This window comes from Charadrius vociferus, unplaced genomic scaffold (assembly GCF_000708025.1).
Source record: "Charadrius vociferus isolate BGI_N301 unplaced genomic scaffold, ASM70802v2 scaffold334, whole genome shotgun sequence".
Classification (NCBI taxonomy): Eukaryota; Metazoa; Chordata; class Aves; order Charadriiformes; family Charadriidae; genus Charadrius; species Charadrius vociferus.
The window spans coordinates 92,661-107,492 of NW_009648037.1; the positions used below are offsets into that span (position 1 = coordinate 92,661).

Sequence of the window (14,832 nt, forward strand, 5' to 3'; positions counted from 1 at the left end):
TGAAAAATAACCCACCCGGCACCATCAACTACTCCAATCAACTTTTAGCTCATATGTTATAGCACCCAAGTCCTCCAGTGGACAATTTTTCATCATTTGTTTTCTGTCATGTATCCTTTCTGTCAAAATCCACTCTGAAGGGAATTAGTTGTGTTTACTCAAGGGCTGAAAAGCATTTCACGTGATAGCGAGAGGAAACGAGTTACAGTCCTGAGCAACTCTCCCTGCACGAAGCCCCACACTTCCATGGGCAGTGCGGAGGGACAGCCCCGTTTTCTGTTTGGCACATCTCTACTGCTCTCTCTGTACAATGCAGAAATACATGGAGGAAAAGCCACGGCAGGTGTTGGAGAGACCTTCTGCTGACTCCCAGAGGTGTCACTATCCAGCACCCACAGCTCAGCGACAGGCACGGCAGCCTGCAGGGGCCATGCATCACAGGGAACGAAACACCTGCACTAAGGGCAAGGAGGGCCATTCATATCCTCCACATCACGATGCCAAGGAAATCTGTGTTTGTATTAAGACAGCTTTCTAGCAAGGAGACTGGTTGAGATTTGTTAGCCGCCTTAATGGCATTGAGGGCTAAAAAAAATGACAAACTGTGCTGGAAGACCAAATGCAGCACTCAGATTGAGAAGCTTCGTTGCATGCTTGGAGCGGTATGCGAGGAAAGGAAGGAAAGAAGAAATGGCTGTTAACAGAGCAGCTACCTGTACCACACAGTTACCATGATGCAGGCTTGTGTTTTTATTCAAATTTGATTCTTCCTTTACAGACTGAAAGAAAAGACTCCACTGAGCTTCTCTCCAGTGCTTCCTAGACTATAGCCACCACAGTGGCTAAACAAGGTAAAGCAGCATTGCAGATAAAGCAAGGAAGAGCAGCAGTCACAGAGAATACCGCTAAGGAAGTTGTTTTCCTGGATGTTAATGACTTTACTCTGTTTTTTACAATAACTCTGAACTCAATGAAATGAATGAGAATTGTGCCGTGACTTTAAAAGAAGCAGCATTAGCAAAGCTGAATTTTCTTTTTCCTGAAGAAGGATGAGAAATGACCTGTGGGACACAGCAGTGCCTGGAAAAGCAGAGTCTGGATATCAAGGGCCTAAGTGAATTCATTTCAAAGCTACTCCAGAGACATCCACTGTTGGGCGTTATATCAAATTATACTGGTGCAAGCCTGAGAAAATGGGAAATATTTGAATAAGTGGGCCCTGTTGAAATGCAGATGACGGGGACACACTATGTCAAAGGAAGAAATTGGGGTCAAGGAATTAATGTCAAGTATCCATGGACCAGCAAGTTTTCTACGCTGCTCTAGATAATGTGTTGGCTTTGCATATCCCCAGCTAGTGAGGAATACATCACCCTCCTGCTGCACCTTTCTCTGAGGAGATCTGCTGTCAATCACTTTTACAGCATGCAATGACCTAGGATCTCCAAAGCTTCTGTACCTGCTGGGTCCCCAGCACTAATCTTCCCAGGTTTTGCTGTGATAAGCCCTCAAGTGTCTTGAGAACTGGCTTTGGGACTGAGAACAGTACAACAGAGACACTTAAAATGTGCTGTCCAGAAGTAACCCTCAGCATCAGTCTATGACTTGATGTGGACATCAGTGACAAGCTGAGGAACTTTCTGAGGAGTGACCATATCCCCAGGCAGGTATCTGAAGGACTCTACACCTATGGAGGGCAATGCAAAGTGGCAATAAACTCTGATGTGCAGGAGTTGCAAAGAAGTAGGTAATCAATCCTAGCAATCCTCAGAAATCCAATCAACACTGAGCTCTGTAGTACTGAAACAAGTCAGGATAAATGCTACAGAGTTAAATGATGCACTGCTGAATGACAACCTCATGCTGTTGCCAGCATAGTCAGAATAAATCCAACAGAAAGACAAGGAAGGCATAAATGAAATCCCATGAACAGATCACATACCTTGTAGTTCCTGCAAGAAGGGTTGAATGCATTTGTTCCACAGATAAACAATGTATCCTCATTTCTTTTTAGGAGAACCTTAATAAAATTATGACATTCATCCTGAAGAAAAATAATAAAAAGTATTTGAGCTACTGCATTTTGGGTGTCTGGTTTTATTTTTATGCCATGATATTTCATTGTCAGGTCTAAAATGAAATTGGCTGGTAGCCACTGTGATATTCTGGGCTTTATTTCAACTATGTTTAACTGACAATGAGCAAAACGCAACTGATTTATATTCTAGTGGTTTAAAAATGGTTACAAAGAACTGAAGATACAATATTCATATTATTGCTCAGATTCTGCTATTGTTCACATAGGTGAATTTTGTTTGAATTCCGTTGCTTTCCGCAAGGGTGAAAAATCTGATCAACTTCTCATCTATGCTGCTGTAAGACAGTAGCATTGCCAATGAAATGTATGGGCATAAAGCATCTGTAACTAGAAGGGGAAACAGGTGTAAGGAATCAAAGACTCTGCATCTAATTTTGATACTGCCGTGCTAGTCGTGGGTTACAGTAGGGTAAAACTGGTGTGAGAAACAGTCCTACAACTGTACACATTCACGCTTTCTGATACTTTACACAAACGTCCCAGTAAACTCCTGCAGGAGGATGGACAGCAGCACTTACCTTTTGAGGCAACGGTAGGCGAAATCAGTACACTGAGCATTATACTCGAAATCCTCAGTGCTTTAAGTATTTCAGGATATTGCTGTGGCTCCTGTCGTAATGTTTTATCACATTAAAAGTAAAGTATTTTTGCAAATTAAAGCCTTCAGTAAGTTGATGGAAAAAGCAATTACTGGCAAGAAGTGAATGGCATGATCCATTCCACATCACAGACAGCAGCCTGAGATAATAGTGAAGCAACTAAACTAAAGTGGCAGATGCAGGAGAAATGAAAATTGCCTACCTTATGTTTTCCCTTCATTCTGCATGTGTCTACATCGGCTTGTCTAGATTTCCATGTCAATTTCTGCAAGGATCAAGAAAGAAATCAATTAGAGCCCAGAGGTTGTTGCATTTGATTTCAGAAGCAGAAGTCCCTTAGGGGACACTAGCTGTTGAACATGTATTTATTGAAAGCTTTGTGCACCCTTTCTCCATGATTAATTCACCACAACAATGAAAGATCAGTGATGTGGAGCATTCACTTAATTTTGTGTTGCCATCTATTCATTAGACTAGAAACCTATCCCCTTTTTTTTTTAAAGCCTAAACCAACGGAATTCAGCAACAGGCCAACTTTCAAAAATATGTGCACTTTTCTTAAAGTACTAGATGCTCTCTTCTTTTAATTTGATATTGTTCTGCAAATCACATTAAACATTTATGGACTATAAACCCTAACTGGATTCTAAATGAAATATGCATTCTGGAAGATGACATTTTAAATTAGCAGAGAAATCAATTTCAGGTAATTCTTATCACTCCAATTCAGCTAACGGGCTCAGAGACACCTCCACCTATCACGACATTGTTGACTTCATCTGCTAACACTCTTCCTCCAGAACACTCACAAGTGAATTCCAGCCTGGATTTTTTTTGCTCATTTTCAGAATCATTCATAGTTATAATGAAACACCCTCCCCTCTTACAGTGGAATTCATCCAATGCCCAAATTCAGACGATCTTCTGCTAGACCAAGGCTGTGCTCGGCATGTATAGCACAATGTGAATGCAATGCAAAGGAACTGAAGGGAGACTCTTTCTAGTCTTATGCTTAATACACAATATGGTAATGCAGACAAAGCTCTTCTTAGTTTGAATGTAACTTCCCATGGAGATAACGTGAATACATCTACAAAGCGATGTTACAAGATTTTATTTAGTGAGTACTTGCATGACTGAATAAAATTTGTGTCCATGAAAATATGTAAATAGCACTTGCTTTTTTATGATGAAAGTTTCAGTATACTTAATTGGGATAGTATAGCTGTTATAGAAAACTGCTGAATATAAATGAATAGATGTTTGACAGATGTTCCATCAGGGACCTCACTGTATTTCAGTGCAGACTGCTTATCAGCCCAGCTAAATCACTTATCAGAAATTCACAGAGGACATGATTGCTATTCTAGCTTTCCCCAAATATGATTAGCAATGCCATCTAACTTGCTTATTACAGTTTTTACAGCAGCGCTTGCAAGTTGTTTGAAACAATGTCATCTTCCTATTTATTTGAAGTTTGTTCTAGTGTCCTTGGTTTCTGCATGATGATAAAAGCTACTTACTTTGCTAAAATAAATTTCTTCTGTATGTGATGCATCCATATCAACAGTATAAATATGGTCCCTGTAAACAAAGGCAAATGAATGCAAAGTCAAATGGAGTAGTCAGACAGTTCATTTTCTATGAAGAGAGCTATCTATCACAAGATAATCCATAATCCATTCAAAAAAAGATCACAGGTCTTACCAGGGAACATTACTGGCAGCATTGCCTGCTTCTCCCAGAAAAGCACTTTCATATATAAACTGTTCTCCTTCCCATTAAGAAAAAAAGAAAAATGATACAAAACTTCAAAGCAAGATTTTTTCCCAAAAGCAATTATTTGAACAACTGTGATTTTGGAAAGGAGATGAGCCTCATATAATTTCTGCTCTATAGGTCCTACAGCAGATGCCATGATCTAGCATGCAGATGTTTTTGTGCATCCAGAAATCAGCGGCAATAGCTTTTAGGCAGCCTTTGCCAGATTCTTCGGCTAGCAGTCACTGTGCCACATTTAGCCATGCAGGGTTAAAAAGAGGTTAATGCTTCTTTCTCTTTTTTTTTTTTTTTTAAATTATCTGTCTAACCTCAGCTCTGATAATTTGATTGACAATATGGTAGGCAAAGGGCTGACAGCCACAAAACTATTCCCAGAAATCATTCTTCCCTTCACAAACTGGTGGCCAAAGTAAACTGTAAAATACTCTTCTGGAAAAAGTTCACACTTCTTGCTTGCATTTACTTTCTTGTTTTCCTGAGAACCTGTCCCTCTCTATAGTTAGCTGCCAATCTCTCCTTGGAAAGAGGAAATAGACTCAGCTACTCAGGTAAAGAGATATTTTTAAACATTCTCCTCTGTGTAAGCTGAGAACAAGGACATCTCTGTATGGAACCTAAAATTTGGAAAAAAAAAAAAAAAAACCACCAACCCACAACGCTGTAGTAACTGCCACATCAAATTGGGACTAAGCATCTCATTTTTCCTTGAAATAACATTGGCTTTTTTCAAAATGCAGAAAGCTGTGCAGCTGGAGCATGATTCACAGCATTGGAGGGGTCTGCTGAAAGTAGGATACAGACTGTTTCCATTTTAGAAACCCCTGCTCTCGAGGTTAGCTTCACTTTATTGGTTTTTGGGAAAACGGTGCTAAGTCTCTTAAATAAAGCAAACACAAAATACCGCTGTAAGAGGAATAAGCAACGCTTCTCTCACGTGGAGAAAAGAGGCAGCAGTGTTGTGGGGAACTGGCTTTTAAAAACCTACTGTCTACTATGGTGCTGGAGGCTGTTTGCTTTGTAAGATGCCAAACAGCAGTTGTGGGTTTTCTTCTCCTCCAGACTCTGTAAAACCAGAGCTGTCATTTACTTCCAAGATTGGTTTAATGCTTCAGTTTATAATTTGCCCGACTTTACTGGCAGAGCAGTGGTCAGGGTTGGTGCTGGACTAAAATTACCTATTAGCGTGATATCAGCTTCATAGATTACTGTATGGTTCTCTTTTTAGGTACATCACTCTTTGTTGCTGTCACTCCTACTATATAAAAGTGGGAACAAAATCTCTTGAATTGCAAATTAGGTGCGGCTGGAGCTCTAAAAACCTTCTTCCAGCACAGCTCTTGATTTTAATCATCTCTCTTGCTTCCCAGTGGTTATGATTTTTTCTTTTTAAACAAGACAATTAGAAAATACAGTGGTGGTATTCAGAATGAGGCTTGAGTTATTTAGTCCCACTCTCAATGAAACTTCAGGGGACTTATTTTCTGGTTCAAGAAACATTTCAAAGCAAACTCATATGCTAAGTTACGGGATCATCTGAAAGAGGGTTAGTATCAGGCAAATTACGTATCATTTTCTCATGCCGTACGTGAAACATAGTTGCTGACAATGTCAGTAGAGAGCGAAAGAGCTGTCAAATTCAGGGGAGGGCTCTCTAAGCACAGACAATGCGGAATTGTCCTTGCCCTCCTTTTCCCACTGCTGCCCAAGTCATACTATCTACTAGCTGTGGTATGTGTACAGCTCGCTGCTAATTAAGTTATTCTAACACAAATTGACTTAATCCTAGAGCTTCCGTTTTTCCCACCTCCAGTCAGCAGAACCGAGGTTTGTTGCCATGGCATAATCTTGTGGAGGAAGGGAATTTAAATAATGCCACCGGCTGTGCATGACCCTTGGCCACTCAATGCATCGTCTGGAAACGTGTAACTGCAAATGAGGAGGGAGCCGTTCCCGATGCTTCGCAGGCTCAATAAACCATTTTGTACGTACACATGAGGGGTGACAGATAATGTGAACAAAAGCTGCCACTGCACAAGACAATGGGAGGAGGAGACATGGCAAACTTCGAAAGGGGGGTGTGTGCGCGGGTGTGGGCGAGTGTGAGAGAGACAGCGAGGGAGCACCCTTCCCACGAGAAAAAAAACAGAGCTGGTCCTTTGCAGACTGCAAGCCAGATATTCGGACAGCACAGCTTCATGGGCTTCGGCTGAGTTATTCTAATTTATACTGGCTGGGTATCTCTGCCTGATAACGGTGAAATAAAGCCTTTCTGAAGTGACACAACATTTTATTTGGTAATAGTTAATACAGGCGTCATGAATCCTGTATGACAAAATAAGCAACTGACAGACAGAAATTTTGCTCTGTGCCAGTCGCTCAGTAATAAAGTGTTACCGGTTCTCACATCTGAGTTAGTCCTCCTGCACAAAAGGCTGGATTTTCTAAAACAAGCAAGCAAACAAACAAAAAAACCTGACCCAAACCCAACAACTTCAAAATAAAAGCTCTCAACATTTAATCATTTGTTTTGATTGCTTTTCAGATACTTAGGTACAAACATAAACTTAGCATCGCTGTATTTCAATGTCTAAAAAAAACAGCATGAAAGCAATGTCTGATACAACAGCTAATTTATATTAGCTAGAGTTTTCAATGAATCTTGTCACAAAAGTTTTTGAGAAACACCTTTGATTGTGTATACATTTGCTTCTACATTTACTACTACCTCGAAAGGAGATGTGGTATTGCAGTTATAAACTTTCATTCACGCTATTTATCAAAGGATGACTTATTTTCTGAAGTTTATTACCTAAAGATAAAAATGACCTTTGAATTTGAACGTGTATCACATAAGCTCCTCAGCCCCGCTAGGAGGAGGAAAAGAATACGTCAAAGAGTTCTTGAGTTACCACAGGAAAAAGAGTGTAAAAAGACTTGTTGGGCTTGTGTAACAGATCAAGTCTTTATTCTTTTTTGTAGGTCATTAGACTCTAGGAGTATATAAGCATTCCCATTGTCATAAACCGCTTTATACAAATATGTAGCCACATAATATTTAAGAACGCATATTCACACACCGCTACACATACTATCCCCCAAATATTAGCCTTTTTTATCTAATTTGTGTACACAGTGGTTTCATATCCCAAAATCTTTTGCTGGGTTTTCCTGCTGTAATACCGGTTGCTTGGGCACTGCGACAGTCTAATTGCGTCAATCTCAGTCTGGGAACAAACTATGAATACAGCAGAGCAAAATCCACAAAGCGGATTTACCACCTTCTCACTGCAAATGATTTCCTAATTTGAAGGAAAACAAATAAGGAAAGCTAAAGGAACTCAGCCATGAAAAGGAGGAAATCCTGCCACCACCTTTCAAACCCCTTCAGCGCACTCCCCCGCCCCGCTCATTACCACACTAAATGCAGCAAAAACACGAAGCCCCCGAGCTCAGGCAAGGCGCAGGGAGGCCTTGCTGTGGGGCTGCCCACTCTCTGTGCCCTGCAACCAACGCCACCGCAGCTCCCCGTGGAAGGATGCACGTTCTTTGCCCAGCCTTGATGCAAGGTCTGGGCACGAGTGAGAACCCGGAGCTCTGCTGCCCAGATCTCCTACGAACTGGTGTGCGTGAGAAACCCAAAGAAGCTGTGCTTAGCAGGTATGGTTGCAGGGCCTGGGTAGGTCAACAGGTAGAAGTGTGGTCTTCCCGCAGCCAGGGACAGGACTATGTAAAAACGGCACTCAGTGACTCCGCTGGTGTAACGCAACTATGTGGTGCCGAGAGGAGGTCAACAGGCACAGCTGCACCACAGGACACATCCGACCACCCAGAAGATGTGAAGTGGCTGTTTGAGAAGGAAGCCAGGCAGCTCCCGGGGGCTGCCATGGGCTTTGAGGACAGGGCTGGTGCCGGCGAGAGGCTGCCTGTTCAGCAGCTGTTCCTTCTCACCTCCTGGCCATCTCACCCACCACTTCTCCCATCTGCAGCAACAGCCTGGCTCTCTGTGGCACACACAGAAGGGTGCGTATTTCTCCAGCTGAGGAGAAGGACCAGAAAACCAGCAGGAAACAAGCTGCTACCAGAAGGGCACTTTGTGGGGAGGTCCCAAACAGCATCTGGGTCCAAGAGCTCCTAAGCTGGACTACCCACCCTTGCTAATCTGGACCATTCTTGCATCTATCCTGTGTCCATCAGGTAATTCCCTCTCTAAGATCACCAATGTCCTGGTTTGAGGTAAAACAGAACCAATTTTGGTCAGTAATTTCGCTTCTTAGCTGGGCCTCTCTAACAACTGAAATTAACAGCATATCGTGCAGACAATGTTCACTCTCTCAGGGTGATAAGACCTATGTTTATAGCTGATGCCCAGCCATGGTATGCAGAGAGGACCTTGCTTATACTTATTGCTATAACAACCAAGGCCAACCAACTTTGTTATTTGCCCCGTTGGAGGGTCGGAAGCGGAAAAGCATAGTGGGGTCCCACCTGCAAGGAGGAGCGAACAGGACAGGTGACCCAAAACTGACCAACGAGGGTATTCCATCCCATCTGCCTCATGCTCAGTATAAAGGCTGAGGGATCGAAAGGTCAGCTCTCTCTTCCTGCAATGGCCGACGTCTGAGGAGGACTCTGTTCATCTGCCTGCGATCCCAATCCTGAATGCAGATCCGGAATCCAGTTCCCGTCCGTCACTGAGTCCAGCCTGGGACTGCCCCAGTGCCAGCCGGTGTCGTGATTGTCATCTCGGGAGCTTGATACAGTTTTATATATATTTCATTATTTCTTTGTTATTTTATTATTAATATTTCATTAAAGTCGTTTAGTTCCTTCTAAACTCGTAAGTCTCTTTTTCCTCCTCTGCCTCTCTCTCTGAAGAGGGGTAGAGGAGAGCATCTGTCGGTCCCATCTGGGGTCCTCCAAGTCCCCAGTAGCTGATTTGGCCTAAACCACGACAACCAATCTCCTTCACTAATAACAGAGAGGGAGAGGAAGTGTTAATGTCTGATCTGTGCTAGGGTGGAAGCTATATAAATTGGTGTAGCTCCGCTGAAGATGATAGCGCCATGCTGAGCTAAGCAAACTGAATGGGTGGCTCTATATGCAACTTTTATAAAAAGGCATGTGCTTGTATCTGCACAGCATAGCTCTCCAAAAAAATCCAGACAACAAATTCACTTAACCTTGCTGAGTACATCAGAAGAACAGCAGCAAACTTTTGCCTCTTTTTGTCTTAACATACTAAAAACATGCCTAAAACAGCAAAGTTACCATTTAATAACTTTTGTCTGAACATACATTTTTGCACCAGCAGAATCATTCTCTAATATATGTCATTAATAGTGTGCACAAACAAAATTACAGGATGAGGACGAACTCTCTCCTCCATGGGGCTGAACAATGTCTCCAGCAACCTCCCTCTTGCCAGACTCAACGGAGGGCAGAGGTGTGCAGTCCTGAAAGGACTGTCTCAGCACCTCGCAAAACTGAACCTTAGTTGATTGACTAACAGGGTTTCCAATACATCTTACTAACAGGCTGCAAAGCTCTCTCTGAGTGTGAGAAAATCCTAAAAATAACGTGTCCGGCAGAGAAGAACTCAGAATATCCCTCATCTTCTCCTTCCTCCTCTGAAAACAGCAAGGGCAGAGCAGCCAAGCAGGGGACTACTGACCTAGCAGCAACGTAGAGGGTCCTGTTCATGACCATGACCAGCTGGATGTCCAGCCGGTGCCTCTGTGTGGTGTTCCGCCCTGGTTTGTGACCCACAAACACCGGATACTGTCTTGTATCTGCGGGAAGGGAAAAAAAAAACAGGGTCAAAAGAGAATCACAAACTGAAACCGTGCTAACACAGAGCACTATGGGCTCAGCTATGGCCAAAACCTGTGGTTTCTGTTCTGCCCTTGAACCACAGTCTGTGGTTGGAAGGCATGAGCACGGAGGGCTGGAAAGTTTACAGTCTTTGCAGCTTCAAGGTAGAAAATCACCTTTGTAGAAGACAAAAATTGTGAGGTTTTTTAGAGTGTAAAGCTGTTCTGGAGCTCTTGGCACATAGGTACATGGCACTTTCTCACAGTTTTTCTTCCATTGCTTGCAGAGCTTAAATGCTTGCTCCTGCCTGCCAAACTGCATCTAGCAGGACAAAGCGGGTTCACAGTGGCCCATCAATCACTGGACTGGTAGTGGTTAAAGAAAAAAACTTGGCTCTTCTTGGTTCAAACTGCCAGCTCCCTGGGTTTCCTACAGGATTGGACTGCCATCGTAGAACAGCTGTGGGGATTTCTGAGAAACTGTGGGAAACCACCACTTGAACTTTATAAAATGAAAGTCACTGCATATTTTTTTGGCAACCAGTCTGATACTCCAGTTCTTCTGGCAACTGGACAACCATACTGACTGGAAGCCCTGTACTGAGCCTATGCTATCAACAAGTCAGCTTTCCGCCCGACTCTACCAGTCAGCAAGAACATTTATACACTCTATTCCCATGATTCTTTTGGTGAGACCTCAGCATACATGGGGTGTGCTGCTCCTCCCCAGATGATTTGTGTGTACAACCTATAACCACAGTGAACACTTCTGCCCAAGGGCCACCTTGCTGTTAGACTTCATAGGTACATGTGATCACGACACCTAGATGCACAAACTAGGGAGCTAGTTAAGTAAACAAAATGACAGTTAGAAGACAGGAGAGGGGTAAACCTCTGAGGAGCATCATCATCAATGCAGAACTGCTGTACATGCATGTTTTACAGAGCTCACTAGCATCTATCCGTGCCTGAGCCTTCTCCCCATCAATATGCTTTCCCAGAAACCTGCAGCTCTTTGAAGGAGTCTATTTCTTCAGAAACTCAGCTACTCATGTAGTGTTTTCACCTATCGTCCTCTAAAAGTATTTTCCTTGTTAAGGTTGGTCAAGTATTGATTCACACCATGGCTTCGGCAGAGCACTCAAGAGTGCCATGTGTCAGAAAACCTGGTGATAAAACTGTATAGGGACTGGAACCTCCCTGCAGATCAGATGCTGAGAACTCTTGGAGGAACAAATTAAGATATCTCAGGCAGGATTTACATTCAGAAGCTTAATCCTTCTGACCAACTCCTACGTGCAAAACGCCAAGTTCAACTGTCAAGCTGTTCTCTGTCCAGTAGTGTTTCCTCTGTAACTCATGGATCTACCATGAGCTGCAGGCTTGCACATTCGCATGCATTTCAGCATGCCATGCCACAGAGGAAGAAGTTATCCCGTGTTCTATTTCTCCAAAAGGATCAAGACTGGCTATTTCTGCATCAGCACGGACTATTAGCATCACCCTTCTGGAGGGTGAAAATGTTGATGCTGAAGATCTAGTGTTCACACTAGACATGTTTCAGCAGGGTTTGCTTCAGAGCAGTTCTGCCCTGTTCTTGTATCCCAGAGGCCTATTAGCATTTGGAGCACATCAAGTGCAATAAGTCTTGTGAGGAGTGGCTGAGGGACCTAGGGTTGTTTAGCCTGGAGAAGAGGAGACTGAGGGGAGACCTTATTGCTCTCTACAACTACCTGAAAGGAGGTTGTAGAGAGGTGGGCGTTGGTCTTTTCTCACAAGTTACAACCAATAGGACAAGAGAAAATGGCATCAAGTCACACCAGGGGAGGTTTAGGTTAGACATTAGGAAAAATTTCTACACTGAAAGGGTTATCAAGCATTGGAACAGGCTGCCCAGGGAAGTGGTTGAGTCACCATCCCTGGATGTATTTAAAAGCCATCTGGATATGGTGCTCAGGGACACGGTTTAGAAGTGGGCCCAGTAGAGTGAGGTAACGGGTGGACTTGATGATCTTAAAGGTCTTTTCCAGCCATAACAATTCTATGATTCTAAGTGTGCCCCTGAAATCTGCCTTTCAGCTTGGTCTTACCCAAGACAGACAAGTTTACGGGTGCCAAGGCCACCCCAAAGCACAGTAAGCAAGGACAATCAAGACTTTCACTTTAAATTCAAATTCCTGACCCAAAGTAGCCTTAAACACAAGCCTACTCATTGCTGACTTGATACTCCTTAGCAAACACACCCAGGTGCTAATGACTTTCTTTTAAACATCTGAACTTTTTGGATTTCAGAAGACTTTTCTTTGCAGTAATGGTAACTGAGCTGAGGTAAATGTGAAAGAATCAGTTATAGTAAGCTTGACTTACACGGTGAAATGCGCAGAATGCTCTTCACCTGTTTAGCCAGCAGATCTCAATACTGACTTGCAGCTGTCTGTCTTACCCTAGATTTTGGAGAGTTTGCCAATTACTGCTGGTAAGAGAGAAGAGAGGTTCTGCTACAAAAGATTCTTTGTCTTGATTTGATTTTTAGCTACATTTCCAGCTTAGCAAAAAATGCCTAATGCTAAAGTGGAATCCACCAGAAGTAAGTTCAATTATTTGTATTAGATCAACAAATTATGTTTTCAGAGCTCAGTTACTTCAGTGTGCTATGCTTGATACTCTGAGGTGCTTCACTGGTTATCCAGAACTACATTTTCATAAGTCAGGTGAGGGACACTTTGACTACGGGGTGGGGGGAGAAGGCTTCCCTACTTCGCTGCTGGATAGAGCAACATATTTGGTTTGATTATGCTACTGAAGTGTCTCTGAGAAGGAGAAGGCTATGGTTTTGGACCCACTAGTCATCAGTCAATGTGAAAAAGTTGTGTTCCTATATTAGTATCTGAGAACGTAAACTGACTGATCGGGAAGACATGAGGAAAACCAACTGCAGTCATTGTAATTGTAACAGAATATTGTTGATTTGAAATCCCCTGACCAGTATGAAGCAAATGAAGTCCTCTGGCCTTTTATACTTACAGTTGCCATGCGAAATACTGATCGGCTCAGAATCTTCTGGGAAACCAGCCCCAGCAAAGTGTAGCAGTGTGAAATATAGCAGCAAGGCTTCTGACCTCATAGTAGTTCAGCTGGGAGGCTTCACTTCTTCACTTCACCCTGTGGAAGACAAACGAGGGTTTAAGCACCTTCTGTCAATTCAGTTTTAACCACTGCATACAGAAAGCTAAAAAGAGTCAACGGAACGGAGAGGGAGCTGTCCTTCCTCAAGCCTCTCACTGTGCCCCAGGAGATATGTTGTGTTTCTAAGCAGTCACTGCCCTACCAGGACAGTTCTCCTTTAGCTCATGCCCTAGCAGTGCCACATCTCGCTTGACAATAGACTTAATACCTATAGGTTACAAAGAATTTTCTGCCTCAGCTGCTTATATGCAATAAAGAAACCTCATCTGCTGCACTGATCGACAGCTGACAAGAGTTTTTTGGGAAATATTTTGTTTTCCCCTTCTTAGGTTTACATAATTAGATGATGACATGATGACATACACCATAAATAAAAAAACCCCACACTACATTATTCTGGTTAAAAAGAGATTAAGGGTTATACTACAGGACTGATTCATACCCTGCAGAGTTGTGAATCAAGTGAAGAAACACTGAGAGAGCTTGATGGAGCATGCAGAACATGTCATTGGGCTTTACAATAAAAATATGTACCCATAAATTTAGGTGCCATAAAACCAATACTCCAACTTGTGATAAAATAAGGGAGAACAGAACTGTCTAAATCCAGCTTTTTTTTTCCCCGTGTTCCACTGACGCATTCATTCATTCACATATTATGTACAAAAATATTCCTAAACCTTGAAGATAAAAGGAACCACAGAGACCTTTGGATACAGTGAAAGAAAATAGTACATAATACAGTAAATAGCTCATAATTCCCAGCAAATTCCACACAGACGTTGATCTGCAGGGGAAATAGGTGTAAAAGTGGGGTTTTCCTTTCATCCCTTCCAGAGTTTCAAACCTTTGATGCCGCCTGCCAAGGATTCCTTTTGAACAAAGCTATTTTACAGTAGTCTGTCAGTCATTCAAGATTTACGGGCAGAAAGTCAAACTTTATAACCTACATAGTCTTTGAAACTTAATTTGGCAAACAAAGTGCTAACTTGCCCTTCTGCAGCACCATTTAATATTAGATACCTATGTCTCCTTTCTCGATGCCAAAAAAAACATTAAGAAGTCTTGAGTGTTGCATTTTCATCTGTAATTTCACAGACACAGCTGATTTCTCATCTTTTACCCAATTGAAAAATGTCACAATAATTAATTTGCCTTATCAGATATTTGCCTTCAAATAAAATTTCAGCTACTATAACTGGATTGGAATAGGGACTCTGTTGCAGGGCAATACAGTCCATAAGGACTAATGATTTATTATACTCTGTGTTTGCCTATTATTATTCAAACACACAAATTGGAAATTTGGCTGATTCTCTGTTTCTATTAACAAAATAACTGAGAGACCAAGTTAGAC

General features: G+C 42.4%; 1 protein-coding gene across 5 annotated transcripts in view; it reads right to left on the reverse strand.

Moving 5' to 3' along the window:
• The window catches only part of SEMA6A (sema domain, transmembrane domain (TM), and cytoplasmic domain, (semaphorin) 6A), a 113,641-nt gene that overhangs the window by 49,217 nt on the left and 49,592 nt on the right, over positions 1-14,832 (reverse strand). For 4 of the 5 annotated variants that reach the window (XM_009883554.1, XM_009883552.1, XM_009883553.1 and 1 more), the window contains exons 1-5: positions 13,314-13,453; positions 10,151-10,268; positions 4,221-4,281; positions 2,900-2,962; positions 1,943-2,044 (exon numbers count right to left, since the gene is read on the reverse strand). In XM_009883554.1, coding sequence (XP_009881856.1) covers positions 1,943-2,044; positions 2,900-2,962; positions 4,221-4,281; positions 10,151-10,268; positions 13,314-13,413 — 444 coding nt within the window. In that variant the 5' untranslated portion in view covers positions 13,414-13,453. Of the gene's footprint in view, positions 1-1,942; positions 2,045-2,899; positions 2,963-4,220; positions 4,282-10,150; positions 10,269-13,313; positions 13,454-14,832 lie in introns of those variants that run through there. The other variant, XM_009883550.1, reaches the window with a different exon arrangement.